At 39.8% G+C, this 23,527-nt stretch overlaps 2 protein-coding genes across 2 annotated transcripts; both read right to left on the bottom strand.

Annotated features, from left to right (window-relative positions):
- Positions 1-286: 286 nt before the first annotated feature.
- On the bottom strand, positions 287-7,150 carry bves (blood vessel epicardial substance). The gene is made up of 8 exons (XM_034612362.1): positions 6,928-7,150; positions 4,598-4,848; positions 3,195-3,319; positions 2,576-2,763; positions 1,916-2,024; positions 1,491-1,658; positions 1,248-1,389; positions 287-706 (listed from the first exon to the last, which is right to left on the bottom strand). The coding sequence occupies exons 2-8, from the start codon at positions 4,821-4,823 to the stop codon at positions 579-581; spliced, it is 1,086 nt and encodes a 361-aa protein (XP_034468253.1). The 5' UTR covers positions 4,824-4,848; positions 6,928-7,150; the 3' UTR covers positions 287-578.
- Positions 7,151-8,996: 1,846 nt separating this feature from the next.
- On the bottom strand, positions 8,997-16,212 carry popdc3 (popeye domain containing 3). Its single transcript, XM_034612366.1, has 3 exons — positions 15,304-16,212; positions 12,705-12,813; positions 8,997-10,758 (listed from the first exon to the last, which is right to left on the bottom strand). Exons 1-3 carry the CDS (start codon positions 15,807-15,809, stop codon positions 10,483-10,485), a joined length of 891 nt encoding a protein of 296 aa, XP_034468257.1. The 5' UTR covers positions 15,810-16,212; the 3' UTR covers positions 8,997-10,482.
- Between the last annotated feature and the right edge of the window lie 7,315 nt (positions 16,213-23,527).

Here is a 23,527-nt window from a genome sequence, read left to right on the forward strand (position 1 = left end):
ATCGAGGAGTGAAGCCATAACCAATTTCAATCGCGATGTCACACCCACCTTTTATAGCATCAAATACCTTATTAAAATCTAACCATTTTCCATTTCATGTGTACTTAAATTTTTTAGTTTGGCATCTGTTAACATGGAGGACGTGGGATTTAGGGCCTCTACTGCAGCCAGCCACCAGGGGGCGATCCAGATGTTTTGGCCTCACTATTTCCGAGATGTCATGTCTTCACAATAATTGAGCCAAATGAATCAATTAATGCAGCTTTCAAAAGAAATCTGATAATAATAGGTATACCAACATTGTTTGTTTACATAAAAACATTTACATTTCATAACATTGATTTTTAAAGAATAGTGATCAAGATTTGTGCTGACATTTTACATCATAAAAATAACTCGTCAGTGCTCTATGGTGGGGAAACTACAAATTGAAGACACTATTTCTACATGACCACACACACACGTCTTTTGACATTTCTTTAGTATCAGCCATGTTGGTGTTCAATCAGGCTCTGGATGTTAGGTTGAAAAAAACACCTACTTAATAATTGTGATGGTGTCCATTTGTCCCCTGCGGACTACACTTCCTCAGTGGACGTGCTGGGCATACGCTGAGACTCGGAGGGAGTAGATTCTTTGAAAACGTCATCCTCCATGCCTTCTTCTATGGGGTTCATCTTGGAGGCCTTGGTGCCAGGAGATTTTTCTAGAAAGAATATTTACACTTAAAGACAGAAAAAATGCATGATCTTGGCTCGGCAGCCAATTGAAGGGGTCCAATGTCACAAAGGACCACAAATGATTCACACTTGAGAAGGAGGTCCATACACTCACAGAGCAGAGGGTGTATGTACAAGCAGATATTCTGAAAGCAGAAAACAGCCTGTGAATGTTTCTCCATCACCACTCGTAGCTGATCCATTAAAACACTAAGAACCTTAATGCAGAACAGAAATGCTGCGGCTCTGCTGGGCTCAGAGTACTTTTAAGAGCAACACTGTACTGCAGGTGCTTTTAGCCTGTGTGCAGGGTAGAAGAATGTCCAAACATTTGGTTTGCTGGAGTGTCTCCTCCTAATGCACATGATGCTTTCACTCTGTTCACTGACTGAGTGATGTCACTGGAGTTCAACAAATATTGGCTGAGGGAGAAGTGGATATTTTAGATAGGTGCTGCCAAGTGTCAAAAATGTAGAAACATTGAACCACTTTGAAATTCTACACACAGTAACAACTCAGTTGACTTACGGATGGACGATCCAGCAGATCCTCCTCGTAGGATCTGGTTCAGAACATCATCGGTGTCGCTGGCGCTCGCCATGCTGTTCCTCATCTGCATCATAGACAGCTGTGAGCACAGGCTGGGCTGACGGTCCATCTTCTTCACTGCCTGGGTCACATCCAACACCATCATCATCATCATCATCATCACCACAATATGAATAGTTATGGTAGGGTAAATCTAGAATCTGACAGCAGAGCTTGACCCACCTTGTCACTGAGGGTGGGGTCGTTCAGAGAGTACAGTTTATTGGTGATGTCTTTGCCGATGAGGTAGCGGAACACCTCACTGAGGAAAGTGTCGGACTCCAGGAAGTAGGTGAGCCTTTCTCGAGACCAGCACAGGAACTTACAGTTCTCCTCAGCCATTATGGTGACCTGCCAATCAATCAATCAATCACAATAAACCATTGTTTTTCAAGATGTCAGGATTATATGCTATATGACTGAAACAGAAGGAGCAGCAGGACGTTAATTAAAGCGCTGACACATCATTCATTTCACCTCACAGTCATTAAGGGTCGGTGTGGATGGCAGGGCAGTCAAATCTTTGTGTTCTTTTAATAGTTTTTAAGAAATTCACCAACCATTGCACAAATTGGGTTTGTTCATTTCTTTTTCCGCTTTCATATTACCTGGAACTTATCTCCTTTGTGCATATTAGTGGACCTGAACTCTGGAGAATCAATGAAAGCGTTGGTGTAGATGTTGTGGAGGAAATGGCCTCTGTACGACACCTTCATCCTGTCACAGAGAAAGAGCCAAGTCAAAACTAGGATCTTACAATCTTACAAAAGTGCACTGTCTTCTAAAGTGATTTTAAAAAGGATGGTTTATTTGCAGTTCCAAATTAAACTGAGAGTTATTTAATGTGCCAGAAATTTTAAATCAAAAACGGTTAAAAGGTTTGAAATTCAAGCTGAGATATAAAAATAGTGAATTTCAGTTTATATGAAACTGACAAAAGCAAATAAGAAGTAAACAGAGAAGCTGGATCAACTCTATCTTTAGCATTTTTTATTGATACCTTTTTAATCCTAATTTATTTAACTTCTAGAATTTCAGCACTAAATCTTAATATTAATAACAATAATGAATAACAACAAACATTTTCCATGTGAACCTCCATTCCAGTAAAGACGTCTACTTAGTCCAGGTTTGTGTTGCATGCAGACAGTGCAGTATTAGTCAGTCCTACAATTTGACTCAAATGCTCAGACTCACATGAAACATCATATAAAAGATGGTTGACACAGAATAAGAGCTGCACCTACAGCCAAACAAGCAGCACATACTTTCCTTTGAGGAGAATGCTGAGGCGTTCATCCACGGACGTCTTGTCCTCCGCAGCGTAGGCCTGGCCTTTCTTTAGTGTCTGGATGGTGCAGAACTGTCCTGTGAGCCTCTGAAACAGAGCCTCCTTCACGTGGAGCGGCTCAAACATCCGCTTGTAGACTGACCGCAGCTCCCGGTCGATCTTAATCTGACAAGAGCAGAGACACAAACGTTACTCGTTGTTGATAATGATATGAAACCAAACTACAGTGATGCTGCTGTGAAATTACAGCCAGTGAGTTGGAGCAGTGACCGAGGAGGACAAGTCTCCTGTCTCATTATGAAAAGTCCTGGTCTGATTCTATCAGCTTGCTGGAGGCCCCTTATATTATATCCCCCGGTGGCTCCCATGGATTTGATCAATCCTGCATCTTATTAGCATAAAGCAGGAGAGAACCCAGGAGGATGAGCTGCCTCCTGCCGGAGTCAGCCAAGAAAATCTCAACACTGAGCCCCTGCATAAATAAACACACTGTTTCCCCAACGTCTGCTTCAGTATTTCAATTCGGTGAAAAAATTTGGCCTGAATGTGAAGGGACTGTTGAAATGTGAAGGAGAGCGTGTTGCTGTAGAACTCACTGGCCTTCGCTTGTACAGGAGGTAGAAGAGGTGCATGAAGTTGACCACCATAAAAACCACGTTCCAAACCATCACATCCAGGTTGCACCTATACAGAGTCGCCCAGGCAATGTAGAAACCACATCCTGTCACGGATAAAGACACACAACAAAAAGAAGTGAATGATAACACTTCAAAGATTCAGAATCTAAAACCAAACATAAGTTAATTTATCGTAGATACATTTATTTTCAGATTTGAATGACTCCGTCTCTTAAAAGCAATGAGAGAGAACAAATATTAATAATTGTGACCTGAGATAACGTGTTAATGATTGATGAATAATCAATGTCTGTGTTTTTCATGATAAAGTGCACATATTAATAGTCAAGAGTAGCCAATGAAATAAAAGCAGCGCATCGAGAGGAAAAACAGTTCAAACTTAGCTTGAGACACCACAGGCAAAAGGAATAAATTACAAAGTTTGTGATTGTTGTGAAACCATTGGATTTACCACTAACATCTTTAATTAGCCTATAACACATGAAAACAATGATTATTTGTTAGTGTGAATGACTTAAGTGACTTAAATCTATCAGTATGGATCAGTTATGTATTAGAACTCATTTCTGAACTTAGTGTGCAGGAAATTTGATTGGATCTCTAGTTTTAAAGTGTATTCCACATGTGTGAATTACGGTTTCACAACACTGATAAAACTTGCATGAAATGTTATAGGGAAAATTCTCCAGCACCTATTTAGTAATTGTTTTGTTTAAAACTGTTAAATTGGTAAAAACTAAAAAGGAGTAGTTTTAAAATTAAGATAAATATTTAAAAATAAACATGTCATTAATATTTTAATTGATTTTCGATATTTACTCACGATAATTGTTATTATTTTACTCGCAATGTTTTGAAGTTAGCTTTAACTCCTTCGGTTGTGTGAGTTTACTCTTCCTCTCTACTGTGTCTGTTTCTTTTCCTCTGTAAAACCCCCTGAGACAGAAAAGGCTAATATAAATAAATAAACTGTCAAAATGGCCATTTTTTCCATAAATCCTGCTGCTTCCTGTCTCCACTCTCTTTCCAAGGAGAAGATAAACATGTTGGAAGTGTTTTTTCCATCTGCCATCCTCTCCTTCCGTTTTCTGCCACTATCAGAGCCTTTTAGGGCCTCGGACAGGGCCCAGTACCGAAGAGATCCCTCTCTAGGTAGAAGAGCTCTTAGAACAAAAATACAAATCCTCCAAACGTGAACTGAGCTCAACTGACTACTCAAAAAGCTTGTGGTGATAATTTACTGATGCATTGACACAGAGCACATTTTTGATTACAATAAAAACATCTGCTGAGGCTGTTAATGGTGTTGTCCCTCTGGTGAGCAGAGGAATGCCATTCGGCAGGGGGCGCTGTGGGCTGACCTGTCATCAGCAGGAGGCGCAGCAGGATCATGTGCAGGCCCACGGTGGTTGGGATGACCAGGCCCAGCAGCAGCGACAGGTTCCCCAGATGGAAGAGGAGGTGGTGGGCCTGCTCCCACTCCTCGCACGAGGTAGCATTGGGCACAGCGGCGAATCCTGGCGTGGGCGAGGGGAAGGGGAGCAGGGTGGTGAAGGAGAGGAGGGGTTGATCCGAGGGAGAGGACATCCTTCAGCAGGGGTCACCTTAGAAACTGGAGCAAGGTTAGAGTCGATGTGATTGGATGAATTATTCAGGGCTGATAAGATGTTTGAGAGAAAACAGCATGTGCTCATCCTTACAGAACAGGGGCACTTGATTTTAACTTAGCATTTTAAACTCAAAGTGTCTATTGTTTCTTTTAGGTCATCACATGTATTAATAACTTATGAAGTTGTCATGGTAAACATGTCAGCAAACAGTTTCCTATTCACACATTCTGGACCTGGAGCAATATTTTCAATTATTTGTTGCTGTGTTTGATTTACGTCTACTTTAGCTCAGGTTTGGTCTTCACAAACACAGTAAATCTGACTGTTTATTATTTTATTTAACTTATGTTATTCAGGTGAATCCGGTTGACATAGGATGAATGTTGCAAATTATTCTGAGATGGTTCCTGCTCTCACAACACATACAAAATAATCCACAACCACCATCAGTGTGAATTTGGGAATAGCTGCCCTGAACATTACCTTTATGAAAGGGTTACCATTTGTAGCTTCAGTTAACGAGACACATGTTGCTATTTACTCTGATAATGTGGCAGACATACAAAAACAGTTGTGCAGAACACACTGATACAATTATCAATGTGCTTTAAGTGTATTGATGCTTTAATGTTCTGCCTACACAATGCTTTGTGTGTGCATGTGTGTGTACTGATTGTGCACCATAAATAGGCTCTCGTTTTTTTTTTTCACATTGTTGTTCTTCTACTTTGATGTGAGGGCTGCATTAAGAGAAGTAATTTAAATAACAGCGATCTCAATTTTGTATGCACACGTGTGTAAAAAGTACATGAATATGAATATTTTCTGAAAGTGCAAACAATTTGTTTACATCAGTCTTTCTACAGCTTGTGAGCAACCATTTCATGACTGTTACAATTATGTACATGTAACAGCTAGTTGTGTTTTGCTCTTTTTACCATGATTTGGATACTGAACAATAGAACCCCACTTTACTGTATTTCTTTTTTCTTTATTATTTATATGAGCTGAGATTATTTGTTTTTGCTTTTTCTGTTATTTTGTATCTGTTGTTTCAATTGCTGTAACCGGAAGAGAGACAGCATCTCACCTGTACTTGCATCCTGGTATTTGCTCAAAGTGAAATGTAAAATTTTGTCTTTTGTTTGTTTTTAAAGGGATAGTTCACCCCCCAAAAAAAATTCACTCATTATATACTCACCACTATGCCGATGGAGTTTCAGGGGTAAACAGTGTTGCAGCCAAATCCAATACAGTTGAAGTAAATGGTGACCGATTCTTCAAAGGTAAACTTTGTACTGCTCCTGTGGTTTCATCCAGGTGTCCGTAAGCCCTGACATTAACATTTTCTGTTGATTTTTTTACGTTTGAATAATTGGTCACCATTTATTTCAATTGTATTGGATTTGGCTGCAACACTGTTTACCCCTGACTCAAACACTTCACCCACCCCTCCATCGGCATAGTGGTGAATGGATAATGAGTGAATTTTCATTTTTGGGTGAGCTATCCCTTTAAAGCTTTACATAGCCTAACCATAGGTTATAGCTCACCATAACTCTGAGCTCCTATGCCCCCTTTCCATAACCACATCATCAACTTTGAATTAGTTTCCTTCCATTAACAAGTTGAAGAGTAAAGTGAAGATTCAAGTGTCCTTATGTTGTTATTATTCACTTCTGAGCCTTTTATGTTTCTGTATTTATTTCTTCTACTTCTCTTTAAGTTGTTGCATTGTACAGCATGTTGCTCACTTCTGGTTGTTTGAAATGAGCTTTATAAATAAACTTGACTTTAAGAGCAGTTCATGTCCAGTTCGTCACGCACACACACACGCACATACACACGCACACACATCCTGTGATACATCTAGACTCACACGTGAAATATAAACATGCGAAAACATGTGCTCTCAAAATAATGTTCAGATTTGAGCATGGCTCCCACTGTAACAGCTGTGGGTGTGTGAGTGTGTGTGAGTAAAAATAGACATGGTTGTACTCTGAAGCTGCAGATATTTACCTCGTAGTTACAACTTTCTCTCAAAGTAAAAGTACCGGGAGGAGCGGCTCGTTACTCACCTTTCCCCGGGCTGGTGTGGGTGAAGCGGGGCTGTGCACGGCAGAGGACGAGGGGCTGGTTCCGATGAAGAAGACGGTGCTGTGGCTGCGGCTGCTTCGTCGCGTCGGGGCTGCACAGTGTGCGTCGCACATTCCTCAGTGAGGAGACTAAAATAGGCAAGAAGGCGAGAGCAGTGCGCCTGCAGTGTCTCAGAGTCCCGACAGGGGGAGACAGAGCTCAGAATAACACCTATCATTCCCTCCTCTTTACTCTCTTTCTCTCTTTATTAAACAAGTTAAGTCCAGTGACAGCTAGTGTAAATACAGTTTAATACTTCTTGAAATATTGTCAGGTATTTAAAAAAGTTATACATTGTTAGGACATCCAGTTATTCCAGAAGAGGATTAGGTCAGAGTTATTTATTTTTAAGAAAAATAAAAACATTTACAATTTTGACTTTAGTCTTAGAATTGAATTTCTACCTCTTAAAGACCAATCACATAAAAGCATTGATTCAGTTTCTTCATGGAAGCAGGGGCAGACCACGCCAGGCCTCTGGGCTGTATGTACAGTTTAATTTGGCCCAAAAGACAATTCTTGAAGACGAAAAAGCTGTTTAGCAAAACATGAAATTCTCCTGACAACAATTAATAGAAAGAAAATAAGATAAAATGGAGCAAGCATAAGTAAACCAACCATGCAGTCCACTTAAATATGAGCACCTACTGTTCACTTTCCCAAAACAACTACACAGCAGAGTAGTGAATGCCATGGACAAGAATAGCAGTGATAGTGGACCAGTAAAGTAACACACAATCTTCCTACTCAAGCAGAAATACAATTATTAAAGAAAAATCTCTTAGAAGTGAAAGTATCATTTCAAGTTATTTAATGATAGTCAAATATACGGGTAGAGAATGTATAAACAAGTTCCTCTCTGCCTCACTCCTCCACTGGGAACTCAACAACCTTGACTTGACTTGTAAGAGAAGTGATTTGGCCAGCTCAGTGTCAGTGGAGAAAATTTCCAATAGGGCCACTGTCTCTGCTTTATAAGCAAGCCACTGGCAAAACAAACAAATATAGATAAATAAATCATATTTTCAAGAGAAACAGACAAAAGATTATTCTTTTTGTGGAAGTAAACGACAAGCCAGTGTGACTTCTGTTCGTTTGTGGTGATGAAGTCATGAGCAGGACACATTCAACTAAACTGGAGGAGGTACATTCAGATGTGTTCCAAATTATCCCTTAGTGTCAGTTTTTCTCAAAGAATGATTGCTAACGATAGCAGGCGTGTATGAATGCCAACTGACGTTTTTTTAAAACATTGTACATGGAATTAAATGAATAATGAGGTTGAGGAAGATCTTCAGCAAAGTGGAGCTCGTTCTTACAAATGAAGGGATTGTTTTGGGGAAACATATTTGTGGAGGTGAGGGGGCTGGGAGAGCACCCTCACCTGCTCATAGAGGATCAATCAGCACAGGTGAGAGCTGTTAGCTGATTGGTCCTCGTGCTTAAAAGGCAGCGTCTACGCTGCCTCAAGGAGGAACTCAAAAGGAACTCAGAGTCTCAGACACTGGAGAGACTGAGACACTGGAGAGACTGAGACACTGGAGAGACGCCCGGACTGAGCTGCAAAGCCAGTCTGCTTTAAGTTTGTAGTTTCTAAGCATTTTTTATTAAATGACCAAACATAAACTTAAATCAGACTGGCTTTGCAGCTCAGTCCGGGCGTCTCTCCAGTGTCTCCGTCTCTCCAGTGTCTCAGTCTCTGAGTTCCTTTTGAGTTCCTCCTTGAGGCAGCGTAGACGCTGCCTTTTAAGCACGAGGGTGCTCTCCCAGCCCCCTCACCTCCACAATATTCTAATGTGGCACAATCACACCGATATTATCATAATGATTCATCAATATCTCACACACTCACTGATGATGAATACTATTTAGACTGAGATGTAGTTAAAAGCATACGAAAACAAGAAATTAATAACACTGAAAACTACTGTAAATTTCAATTTAATACATCGTATTGTAGCCAGTCTATTTTATATTGTTTGCATTGTGTGTATGTGTTTACTAGAAAAATCGATTGAATTTACACATTAAAATAAAGTTACATTTATTTTTTAAAGTGAAATATAGACACAATTAGCCTATTTACATTTTACATTTGCACAATCTTACAACAATAGTAACTGATCAAATCTGTCAATATTGCACATCACAATCTTATTCAGTTAAGACATCTACAGCCTCCTATTAATGTCACTTTATACATGTATAACGTAATTATAAATGACTAAATAAAATAAATAACATGAATTCACCTTTAGGTTCATTTCACCTTAGTTGAACAGCACAATCTTTAGTGTCATTTGTCTACAACTATTACCATACACACAAACACAATTTTCACAAAATCTTCAACGGTTAATCACTTTAAACTGCTTCTGTGAAGAAGTGCCGCCTGCTACTATCTAGGTTCTGACAGATTGCGAAGCGAAGCAAAAAGTGAAGCAAAGCTGTCTTGATCGCCCTCTGGTAGCTGGCTGCAATATAGACCATAAATATTGCCTCCCGAATGTTAGTGGATGGGACCAAACTAAAAAGTCAAAATCCGGGTCAAGTTAATGTTTCTCAAAGATGTTTTCTGCCATTTTAGGTAGCTGTTATCACAATGATGTTTGTCTAATTGTTTATGTTTCTAATAAGTAGGGTTTAAAATAGTTTTTTGATACAAAATAAAAAACAGGGTCAAACATCATTATCGACAGTGGGAGCTCAATGGTATGGCTCTATCCCCGGATAGAGAATTTTCAGACTCTGGCTTCAAATGATGTCTTTGGCGTAAAATGGCACCATTCATATTGTATTTACATTATGGCATCATTTCTGGGTAGTGGGAGGAAATGGAGACAAGTCGTCCATTTTTATATAGAGTCTAGTGAGTGGTCATCAATACTAGAAAAGCTCTATATAAATACAGACCATTTGACCATTTGTCTATGAGATAAAACAGTTATTAGCATTAGCATTAGCAGCATTACAAACAAGTAAGTCCGAATGAAAAAGGAAAGTTACACAAGTGCAAACTTTGATGTTTTGGCAGATTTGGTGTAGTGTTTTCGAGCTTTCAATGTACCACATATCTAGGTCATGTGAAGCTTGAGTGTAGTTCAAAACACACTGAACGTAGGACAACCTAGACCAAAGTGTCCCATGGGTGGGACGATATAAGGACTTGTTAACAAGGCAGCTATAATGTAGCCTATTGATTTATTGGGCTGTCAGTCATGTGACCCTTTTCAAATAAATCTATAGCATTCCCTGGACACATGACTGGTGACATGTCTGCCAGCTCAACCTACCTACTACTGCATATTGAGATCTAAAAACGTAGGCAGATATGATACAACTGCAATTGAGACCTACTTTCCCTAAATGGTACAGTCACACTTTGGCCTTCTTAAATAACACTATATTTACATTACATCCCTACACACAGTGAGTCACTTCCAAGTGTTTTAGGCCTAGAGCAGAGTGTGTTTGTGTGTGCAAGTGTGTGTGTGTGTTCAGGCCGTGCTCCCACCCTGCACCGGCACTTGCAGGACATCTGCCCCTTCTAATTCTGTCCCTGGCATGTGACAGTAACTTGGTAAGCGGAGGTCATAGCGGCGGCCGGACTCGCTGAAAGCCTTATCATTAAGGGAGAACAGCTTCTCTGCAATGTCATTGCGCACAACGAGGGCGAAGATCTTGGCGATGTAGCGATGCTTAGCAAAAAGCAGGTAGAGTTTCTTCCTCCTCCACGCCACGTAGCGGCAGGGGTTATCGGCACGCAGGGTCACCTGTGGGGAGCAAAACATTCAACAGAGAGACAAGGCTGTAAGGAAGTAAACTGGTATTCAAGCTAAGATCCAAGTTATAATAAACTACTGTTTTATTTTTGGTCTATTGCTGATATAAATGTCTGGATCACATATGATTTGATGAAATCCGGATTAAACATGTCACAATTCACAGGGAGCATGGACAGTTTGAGGAGACCTATTATGTTCATTTCCAGCTTTATATATTTTTAGTGTGAGACTCCATTATTGAGCTTTGTATAATTCAGAGAGTTTTCTTTAAAAGACTTAATTTGTGTATAAGCATCCTGTTATGTACCCCCTCGATTGTCTGACTGAAATGTGCAATATCAAATTAGACCTTTTTAAAGGGATAGTTCACCCAAAAGTGAAACTTTACTCATTATCTACTCATCACTATGCCGATAGAGGGGTGGGTGAAGTGTTTGAGTCCACAAAACACTTCTGGAGTCTCAGAAGTAAACAATGGAAGTAACTGGTGACCAAGACTTTAGACGTAATAAAACAACAGAAAAACACTTCACCCACCCCTCCATGTCAGAGTGGTGAGATAATGAGTGAAATTTCATTTGTGGGTTAACTATCCCTTTAACGCTTAACTCTTTCTGATTGGCCAAACAACAGGAAGCCTGCCTGAGAGGCAACCCCCCTGTTTTTTGTGAGCACTGCCTCATCCTCTTACAGATGAACCTGGATTTATTCTTTCAGTCAAAATCACTTCCCTACCATTTGCCCGTTATTAGTTGTATGTTTGGGAAACAAGCTAAAATGCTAATTGAATAGTGAAACGTCTGCCGTTAATGTTACTGATAAAGTATTATTCTGCTGCCATCGCTAAACAACTGTATATTAAACCTGCACCCTCTGTTATTTCTATGGAGTACATGAAATGCCTTTTAATACTTCTCCAGCACGTGTGTGTTTGTACAGCTTTGTGAGGACCAGATTGAGCATATTTTTGGAAAGTGAGGACATTTTGGCCGGTCCTCACTTTGTGACCCCCCTTTAATGGACTGTTTGGGGGTTAAGACTTGGTTTTGGGTTAGGGTTAGAATTAGGTTTAGGTAAGGTTAAGGGTTAGGAATTTAGTTTGGATGGTTAGGGTTAGGGTAAGGGGCTAGGGAATGCATTATGTCAATGAATGTTCTCACTAAGACAGCTGTACAAACGTGTGTGTGTGTGTGTGTTTATGGTAATAAAGAATCATGTCACCCAGTCCAACAATAGGGTTAAGGTTAGGTTTTCACAACATTGTATTGTGGTGTCACAGCCATTCAGTCCATTCCAGTGACCCAATAATACACACTACACAAACTTGCTTGTTATTACTTACAGTCGGATTTTTGCAGCCAAATCCAATACAGATTTTGGGAAATATTTCCTCTATCGATATATATTGGCTGATGTTATTTTTATATACTGTATGTATGTATGTGTATATATATATATATATATATATATATATATATATATATATATATATATATATATATATATATATATATATATAGTTGGTCCATTTGTTTAGTGAAGATAGGCTGTTCTGTTTATTACATTTACAGTTTCTAATTTTCCCCAAACAACCTTTTCTGTATTAGGTTTAAGTTTTCATATCAGCACATATCAAACATCATATACACAGATAATTGTGATAGTCCGATATTAACTAATGAAAACAGCAAACCAATATATTGGTCAGCGTGTAAATTACACAAATGCTTTTCATGCCATGATAAGTCAAAACTGCTTCTGTAAAAAAGAGCGACAAAAGGTCTATGACCCAAAGAAATAAGATGCAGTTTGTTGAGGACACGGAGATTTGTGGAATTTTAAAAAATGGGGTTACAGGCTTGTAGAAGCTACTGACACAGGGTTTGGTGAATTGCCTGAAATGTGTTTTTGCAAATGCATGAGTTGAACTGAACCTGGAAGATCCCCTCCTCTGCTGGTCTGAGAGAGTCCCACTCAGGAGAATCCAGGAACTGAAACGGGTAGATGTAATGCAGAAACTCTCCATTCACTGTCACACGGACTCTGGAGGACGGAGGGAGAGTTGATTTTAAATTTCCAGAGGGAAACACTGCTACATGAAGGACACGTCAACACTAAATCACACAGAATACAAGACAGCGCTGATAAAAGCATGACCAGTGATACTGTCTTACAGCTGAGGTCCTGCTGAACAACTGGAAATACAGCTGCTGTGACTTACAGTGTGGCTCAAAGTGCAACAGGCTAGAGGATCTTTCTCTTTTACAGCATAAATCTGATGCATGCAGTATGATTAGCATTTGAGTTCGGTATAACCTTTAACACATCCATCATCAGACGCCTGCAGCAACACAATCCTCCTTAAGGTTTTACCACTTTAAATGGCCCTGAAGTGCAAAACACAAAACAAAACAGCAAATAAGAAAACACGATCGCAAATAGAAACCACAAAAAATAAATCACAAAACACATGGACAGTGCATCCGTCCAATCAGCGACAAGCCTTGTCTATAGCAGGTACCATCTACCTTTTGCTAGAAGTAATGCCGTTGTTTCTTCTTATTTGCTGTTGTGTTTTGCGATTTGCTGTTGTATTTTGTGTTGTGTTTTGTAATTTGCCGTTATATTTTGTGATTTGTGTTTTGTAATTTGCCGTTATATTTTGTGATTTGTGTTGTGTTTTGTAATTTGTTGTTGTGCTTTGTGATTTGCTGTAGTTTAGCAATTTTCTGTTGCATTTTGTGTTGTGTTTTGTAATTTGTTGTTGTGTTTTGCAATTTGCTGTTGTGTTTGTGATATCCACTTCAGGGCCACCAGTTATTAGGATGATTGCGAGTAGAAAAAATGATAATTTACAGGGCCTGGGGGCGGAGGTTAAGTTCCAAGAAAAAAAACCAATGTCTGACATTGAAATTGTATAAACCAGAAGATATTATTTTAGATTAAAATGATACATTTTACGAGAAACCGAGAGAAAGTCAGGTCTCCTCTGAAAATAAAGTTACAAATTTAATCGTTTTTTTTGCATCAGACACAATGGACAGATGCAAGGATATAACTGGTCACACCTTTATTTTAGCTTCAGGATCACCTCGTTTGTCTTCTCGACTGTCTGCCTGCACACTCACCACAGAACAGAACACACCTCTCCATGAGCAGCTCATCTCATCAATCTGCTCTGCACCTCATTCTCCTGCCAGCTGACTGTACATCATCACTAATGTATGATCTCAGAGAATATCCAAGTTGTTTTCTTATAAATTTACAATTCTGAGTCTTTCGTCAAATTATTATATATCCTCCGTTATACTTTTTTTTACCCACAATGAGCCTGATACACTGTCGTACTTATATTTGATCAATGTCATTTTTATTCTTTGTGTTTATTGTTTAAAACAGCACTGAACAAACGGGCTATTTCCCCTGCAAACTGAACATCGTATATATGAAGACAGTACATTCCACCTTGTCCATCATTTAATTGTGTCCCCTGTGTTGAATGCTGACAAATCTCCACTTCTCTCATGGAAACACACACTTTATGTCTAATGCCAGTTGTTTTCTCTGCTTCTTATTCCACGAGACGTTAGCTGTTGGAAATTTGAACAACTCTGATGAGGCTGGATTCATTCACAACATGCATTGCTGCACATCAAAATCAAAATCATCAGCAGTCATCAACACGCCCTGAACACAGAGCATGATGACACGGAAGCCTTGGCCCCACTTCACAGCTCCCGAATCGTATTAGAAATATGAAGGGAGAGTAATAAATTATAGCAAGACATATCTTCACTCCTATCAATGCTGGTGCTTAATGTGGTGATGTCAGAAGTGGGCACACTAAAGGTATAACATCTAATGAGCTATGAGTATTTATAATTATAATGTAATTATACTATAATGCAGGGGCGTATCCAGGGGGGCACTGGCCCTAGCTGAAATCAGATTGGCCCCTGAAGTGCCCCTGTCCTATCATTAGTCTAAAAAAATAGTCACTACAAACAGTACAACAACAAATGTGACAATATTTAAATAATTGTTTATATTTCCTACATTTTTTTAACGAAGACAATACGATTGAACAAGGAACACTTTTCAACGTATATTCAATGATGTGTGGTTTTGCTCAAAGCTACAGAGCTATGCATGGATGTTGGACATATAACTTCCCCCTCTTTATGGCCCCTGATCTATAAAAATCCAAGATGCACCACTGCTATAATGGAGGTATAATTATGTTGCAATGTGACACTTTTTCATTCTTTTGCATGTCCAGTGCAGTAAACGAATCACAGTGCATCACATCATGTGTTTATTGGGACAATTAAACATGTCAGCAGTAATTACCTCAAACATGTCGCAGCTCCTACTTGATGCATGTTACAAATTAGGCTTCATGACGTCAGTGTTTTCAGTTTTTAGTGTTTAAGTGACTCTGGCAAAAAGAAAAAAGTCGCGCTGTCTTTATTTAATGTGTGTTGGATGTATAAACTCGAGTGGAGCACTTCGGTGTGAGACACGTGCAGTCACCTGCCAGACAGCAGCACCGACAGCTTGTCGATGGCGGTTTTCCCCTCGATGGCGAAGCAGTGGCTGGGCTCTAAGGTGTGGATGTCTCCTTCACTGCAGGCCACGATCTTCCCGAACTGTGTGAGCGACACCCCCAGCTTCTGGAACATGCACTGGTACAGCTCCTGGAGGTCCCGCTCGAAGGAGACGCCCCGCAGCCGGTAGGCGACGTGCACCGCCTGCGCCAGGCTGACGGCGAACAGCGCGAAGGTCCAGAGGAACGAGTCGGTGGTGCACGAGTCCGACCAAGCCCAGAGAGAGGCGCAGAAGAAGCCCAGCGTGAGGAAGGTGAAGAGGTAGAGGAGCCCGTAGAAGCCGCTGCCGCCCATGAAGCCGAGGAAGAGGAGGATGTGCGCCAGGTGGAAGACGGAGCCCTCCGCGCCGTCCCTCCACGCCTCACACAGCGGGTAGAGCGACGGCACCTGCTGCACCGTGAAGTTCATGGCTTCGAAGTCCGGAGGCTCCATGTCGGAGGAAAGTCCACCACACCACCTGCCGCGGTGCGTCGCCGCGCGCTGAGGAGTTTATCTAAAGTAAAGTTGACGGAGCGAAGCTGAGAAACGCGCAGACACTTGTAGTGAGTGTTTACACCAAGACTGTGGAGAGCGGCGAGTCAGGACCGGATGTTGTGTGGGAGTAGAGAAAATAAAACAACATTCAAAGCACCAACATTCAAATGTGTTAAGATAAGATAGGATGAGAAAATATAAGATGAGATGAGATAAGATAATAATTTATTAGTCCACCATGTTTAAATTTGCCATGTTACAGAAGCAAAGAGGACAATAAAAATACAAACATTATATAAAGCAAACGCAACATGTAAACAATACGCACAGTGTATACATAAAATGTATATAAAATGTGAATAGAGCATATACAATGTAAACAACAACATACAATGCAAACAATATATTCAGTGCAAACAGTTCATACAATGTAAACAGAATGTGTCATGTGACCTGAACAGATAGTGTGATCAGAATCTATATTGTGAACACATTAGAATACATACAATGTAAACCGAATGTGTACAGTGTGAACAGAATATATAGTGTGAACTGAATCTACAATGTGAACAGAATATACAGTGTGACTAGATTGCCCATAAGACTGAATTGCACAGATAGAAAATGAAGTATTCATATTCGTATTCAGACAAAAAAATGCAGCCTCCATTATATTGGCCAAACTAAATATATATATATATATATATATATATATATATATATATATATATATATATATATATATATATATATATATATATATATGAGAGGAAACAGTATCATTATATTTGTGGAGGACCTATCAAGATGTATTAGGAGTTAAGTGCATAAATCAAATGTAATGTTAAAATATATGCAATATGTATAAAAAAAAATTTAAGTCAAGCTGTCACACATTTAATATTGCTTTATTCATTTTGGTTAGATTTAATGTACAAATTAGAATGATATAGTGTTGTTATGGCTATGAAGATATTCAAAATTAAAGGACTCATCAGGATTTAGTGAAAAAAAAAGATGATTGACCTGATGGGAAAATATTTATCTTCATACAATTTTTGGCCTTATTTCCTAGCCCTAGAATTCTGAAGATCAGCTCATGAACTCTAAATGAAAAGCTTTTATTTTGACAATCAGAGGAGCTCTTTCTTTGATATGTCTATCTCAGTGTGACTTGACACTGCAGGTCATCTACAAAAGAAGGCACTGGGCTGCCTCTCTTGGCTCTGGTATCCCCTTGATTCTAAATATGACATGGTGAACGGTAAATGAAAATGAATAAAATACATTAAAATAAGCAGTCAGAATTTGCAAAGTGAGAGAGTATATCAGCCTGTACGATGCATCTAAATAAGAGGTAGTCGTGAACTGATTTCTTTAAACGTCCTCATTAATCAGAGCTACAGGGGGTTGAGAGAGTGAGTGATCTTTGTGGACCAGAATAGCAGAAATACTCTCTCTGTGTATCTGGTCAAGGTGACTGTGACTGTTATCTGGATGGGAGAAAGCGAGTGTGGTTGCTACCGTATGTAGGGCAGCAGAGAGGGACAGAGAACCCCTGGGTGTACTTCACATCGTGTCAGACAGAAGCAGCAGAAACATCCTCACCATGTCTGGCCCAGTTTTTTTCAAACCAGGGTTTAATGATGAAGGAAAGCAACAGGACAGCTGGCCATCAAATGTCAGTTTTGGAGCTAGTTTTATGAGAGAATTGTTGAGTTTGTGTGTCACAGGGGAGTGTATCTCCATACATGTTTGATTGCATGCATAAGCCTCATATAAATAGATTCACCAGCATCTATTTTTAGAGGGTTTCCACCCTGGACAGCCTGTGTCTTTGTGATATGTCTGAATATGTGTCTGTCAACGGATGACCCCGTGCCAGTCAGCGCGACTGTTGCTGCAAATGGCTGTGCATCCAATCACACATCACCTTTTCCAAAAACAAACCCGTGAGAAACAAACTACAATTTATCTCCTCCAGCAGATAAGCTTTGGTGTTAGCTGCTAGTGCTCTTTTATTTTTAGCCATCCCTGGATAGAGCAACAACTCCATTGGTACTGGAGCAGTAACAGGGCTCATCTTGGGCCAGAGGGTGTCAGGTTCAGCATGCGTTGGATCGTCCTGAACAACAATCTAAAGCCTGGCTGGGTCAGTTTCTTCACTCCATTCATTCCTGCACTGATAGTCAAGACTTAAGATATTTGCTTTTGGTAAAAAAATAAAAATAAAAAAAGCATCGGTATAAAACAACAAATTAGTTTTGAGGTAGTTCCAAATGGTGCTTTTCATTCCATTAAATTTAATCTCAACTGACTATAGGAAAAGCTGACACCCATACATGAACTGTTTCATAACAACATTGGCACATGAAGAAATACAGCATTTGGAATGAAAGCACTTGCATGCAACAAAAGTTGTACCCAAGAGTATTTTTACATAAAGATTGAGTAGAACTTGTGTAAAATAGGGAAGTAGTCCTTATTACATTAATCTTCCTTATAATATATCATTATTATCGACTCTTCAGTGCACTTAGCCTGGCATCATCCCTCAGTTCATGTCTAGTTTTCAGGGGCCGTTGTCAACTCTCAAAGAACAGACGTCTCATTTCAAGGTCACTGTTGCAAAATAAAAGTGTCAGGATCCTGTGTTTTTGGGCAAACAGTGCATGAGTCCTTCTTTGATTGAGATAGTTGATGCCATGCGTACTCCCTGTACTCATGATACTCTTCTTTGAGACACTTGATTTAAAAGAATCTAATTTAACTAGTGCAGTGGACTCCACAGAACCTGCAGTAAAGACCTGCTGCGGCACAAAGAGCTGTTCGGCTGTTTACTCAAAGTTCAGTGAAGCTTGACTCAGTACGCACAACCCTGAGCTGGAGAATCAGTTGTCGTCTCCATTGTCATGAATGCGACTGTTGTTGTGAATGCACTGTTATCAGGATCAACAATGTCCCGTTGATTAAATCCCAACCGCTGCTGCTACAGAGCGCTTTATTAATATTTGATGTATTACGTGTCCAAATCTCACCAAATTCAACACTGCACTTTCCTGGGCCATATACAATACAAATGCCAAGTGTGGAGCCGATTACGTGGACGGTTCTTAAGATATGTGAGCCACACAGAGATTACTGGAATTAGAAGATCATTTTAAATTAGGAGGTTCCCAAACTCACTATCCTGAAGGAGGTTAAAGAGCCCAAATAACATTGATCGGAGCTAGTTTATGAATCACCAACATGTCAGTGTTTCACAGTGACGTCTGTTTTTGAAAACATCAGCTGACTATTCATGATTTTTGACCTGTCAGTCTTTGTAGTGAACTTTATACCTCTTCAGGTGGAGATTTCTGTTTCTGTTGAGTTCTTTTTCCATGGCTAAACAATGATTGCTGCGACAGAAACGGAGCCTGAATAGATGAACACTGGCAACATGATGATCAGACTCATGTTAAATTGTTGCATCTGGGTTGGGAGCAGGATAATTTGCTCTTTGACTGAGAGACGTGCCTCTCTCCCTGTGATAGATCCCTATCTCTGACATACCAATGAGATGAGCTCCTGCCTGGAGAGAAGAATGCCACAGTCAGTCTACCCAGTCTACAGATGTGGTTTGACATGCCTGTTGCACCTTAGAGGAACAGTGGCTTGCACAGAGGGCAGACAATACAGTATATGAGGGTGAATTCAGATGATTGGAGGCAGATGACAAGTGGTGGTGCACATGAAAGGCCAGTCCATGTTGTCCTGAACTTCATGTCAGGAAGGGTCCTCATGACGTTAAGTTCTGTGTGGAGGTCCATGTGTCCACAATTTGACTGCCAATGCTGCAACGCAAACTGGACACTTGTTTTGTGAAGTTTATGTTTATTTCCCATCATTGGTCCTACTCTTGCTAAGCTGTCACACACGTTCTCTTCCAACAAAGAAAGGAGCCCTTCCTCTTGCCTCGTGATTATTATTAAGTGTGTCTGCGTCCATGTCTGCAGTCTGCATGTGTCATCCAGAAACCATTAACTGACCTTTATTCTGTCTTTAAAAGCTTTCTGATGGTGTGAGAAAAATGTAAACAGTTCAGGATGAGTGCACAGAAAGAGGTTGTTTGTCATCTGATGGGAGGGTAATGACAAAGAGGAGTTCTTTAGCCATTCTTCCCTTGACCAACCCCATCAAACATCCATCAAGAGACATGAAATATGCTCCCTTTCATTTCCTGCAATCAAGAGAGCCTCTGTTGCCTCTCTTCAAAGAGGGGAAATCGCTGTCACTCTCACTTGTTGTTTGCACATCAGCGAGGCAGATCAGTGCTGATGATGTGTGTTCAAGTCTTTATAACAGAGGAAATGAAAGAAGAGCTTGGACAATGGGTTCAGCCTCCAACAAAAAGGATATGGAAATTAGATGCACCCTCCTTTTATCCTCACAGAATAATGAAAGACGAGCAGGCAGGCGGTTTCCATCTGACCTTTTTTACTGGGTTACCTTAGAGACATCCGGTCTCACAAGGAATACACACTTTCTATAATCTAAAGGCCAGGTGAAAAGATGGAGAAGACATTGTTACATGGGCCTTTTCCTACTGTATGTGCTTCTTAATCCACAAAGATGACAGGAGCTGCAGGTAAGAGCTACCATCTATTCACAGGTACACCATGAAACCATCAGACATTCAAATTTGATCAGAAATGATTTTTCATTACATCATACATGAGTTTAAGGATGAAGGGATCAACCACTCAGGAACCTCATGGGCAAAAATTAATAAAACAAAAAACCAGTTGATTTGACATGGTTTGCAAAGACACACACCTTTCTGTGTAAAGCCTCACAGCTGACAGTGTATGTCACAGCACAAACTAAACCATGAGGTCGAACCAACTGCCTGTGGAGAAAACAGTAATGTGTCAAGGGGAGGGCTACAACTAAAATTCCGCTGCATTAAACGTCCCAACAGCCACAGTAACATCCATAATTAGGACCTGGACACTTAATGGTACCAGGAGCCTATTTGTCAGGGACTGAGCAGGAAGACCAGAGAGCCACAGATAGTTTTCTTTGAAGAAAATAGTATTTTCATTTGGTTTTCATTAACAAAAATGCAAAAGGTCAAACTTCACAAATCTGGGCCAGCAAAAGGTCAACCAACCAAACTAGCCTCCGGTACCCAGTGAAGCCAAGTTAACATCACCACAAAACTGCCTCTCAACTTACACAGGGGAACATATATAGTGGCTGATCAAGCCACTCAAAACACAAAAGGGGGGTAGAATTAGACATAATAATATTGAAAACAAACTACAGCCACAACATAGGACCCCAGTATAAGGCCGTATAATATTAACTTAGGAACAATAATTAAACATAAATATCAAAAAGTAGTCAAAGATTAACAACTACAAATCAAAATAAGGAAACAATATCCCTCCCCATGATTACAAGGGACATGGTGCAGTCCAATTAATGCTCAAAGCCATTCAAGGTTGTCTGCTGCAGCTGGGCCTCCTTTTGATGAATGGCCAGATGAACAAGCTTTAAAACTCACAAAACTATAAAAACGTCTGGTTAATGCTTAATATGTTGTGGTTGTTGTAGCACATGGGTGTGATGAACAGTTTCAATAATCAAAGCCCCCTGCTTTAACTTTGCCCTGGATGGATGAAATTATAGGGGCTGCATGTCTATCAGGCTGAGACTTTAAAAAGCCTCTCGGAGCCATAACCGAAACCCTTTTTCAACTCATTGGTAAAATGTTTTTGCCATTTCCACACTTTATACTTAAAGGCATATTTCTACTTCAAATTCTGCGAGTTGTATTGGAGAGCTTTACCTTTTTCTTAAAACTTAAAATATGCAGTTTCACTTTCACCTTACTGTAGCAGCTTGTTGCTTCTGTTGATGTGACACTACATGTATCCTAATACAGCGTTCCCCTGAATGCTGTGTCTTTAACAGTTAATAGCCTTTGAAAAGTATTTATAGACGACACAGGAAATTAAAACATTCTCATTGAAAGCCTCATTCATTAAAATTATCTCAAGCTAAGCAGCTTAAGACAAATTGAGGCATTTGATCTGCTTAGTAAAATATTCCTGTAACACACTGGAATGATTCTAATGTGTCTAATCAGACATCTGATACAATGACTCCACTGTCTCGATACAGGAGTAGCAGCAGCTTTCCTGTGGAGTTTACAGCCGTGCTGGCAGCTCCGTACAGCAGTGCTTTGATGAGCAATGCGAACATGCTATTTTTTAACAGGTATTATAATGGTAATCAATCAAATTTTATTTGTATAACAGAAGTGCAATAGATGTCAAGTGTAAAGGAGAACATCAGCAAGATAAGGCTATTTGCAGCATTGATTAGAATAAACATTTTGAAGCATAACTGAAGGTTAATGAATTGATGGATTATTGTCAGTAATGGTCGAGCAGTCATGGGTGATGGTTATGCTGATGTTTACCATATTACACTCCTTAGTCAGTATGTTAGTTTAGTGCTAATTTGCTAATGTGCTAATTTATGATATGTTGGTGGATAAGCAGTATAAATGATGGACTGATTGATAGAATAACAAGTGAGGGATTCCTAGAAGTCCCAGGACGGACAGAAGTGCAATAGTTCCCGCGTGTAGCAGAGCTCATCAACTAAATAACATTTACAACATTGATGAGAAAAGACAGTGTCTAACATAATTGGAGAGGTGTATCCATGTTTAAAGTATTTATACAAAAGACAATGTCTGGCAGAGAAGAAGGGAGCAGGAAAGACAAATGTACTGACTGAATGATTGCAACAAATATCATGGAAATCCATTGAATGCTACTCACCAATTAAGCATTTCAGTCTTGTAAGATTATTCGACTCACAATGGACAGTTTCAGTGCCTCTATTATCCACAATGCAATTTCACTGCAGATAGTTATTTTTTGTTGGACTCAAATAGTTGGAAAAACAGTAAAAATTCCCCAAACTACTACACATCTGAACTATCTAACTTACTAACGTTTTTCACATGTATATATATACACACAGTATATGGCTATTCTAAGACTATTTTTTGGGGGATTATGTAATGTTATTTCTATCCCCCCCAAAAATGATAGATGGGACTTTATCATATTGTTTTTTGTAATTTTAAAGGTTATGATTTCATTAATATCTTCATTCTGATCTTTTTTTTCAATTGTTGGTAATGACATGTAATGTGATGGAATAATAGTTTCCACTGTCTAAGACCAGGTGTAATCCATCTGCCTTTAGCTTATGCTGATAAGTCTTCATGTTGGCATTTTCAACCCTGTTAGCTGACTTTGAAGAGACATTCGTGGTCCCTGGAGACTGTATCCTCATCACTTAATTTGACTTGTTTGACTTTGGATGATGAAATCAGATTTGTCCTCCAGAGTTAAGTGATTTTGAGTGGCTGACACCTCATCTCTTAATAACAGGTCGGTGTGAGCGTACCCACACAAACCTGCTGGAACCTCATGACCTTACAGAGACGATGAGGACCACTTAGAGCTCCTCCGCAGCCTAAAGACGGCGTGTGGCCAAGACAACCCTGATGTTAGCCTCATCACATCCCACCACATACTCTCCTTTCTCACTTATTTTCTATTCCGTTCACACCAAGTGTCTCATTCAGACAAAATCCACCCACCATT

The sequence above is a fragment of the Hippoglossus hippoglossus genome, chromosome 16 (genome assembly GCF_009819705.1).
Source record: "Hippoglossus hippoglossus isolate fHipHip1 chromosome 16, fHipHip1.pri, whole genome shotgun sequence".
NCBI classification, from domain to species: Eukaryota; Metazoa; Chordata; class Actinopteri; order Pleuronectiformes; family Pleuronectidae; genus Hippoglossus; species Hippoglossus hippoglossus.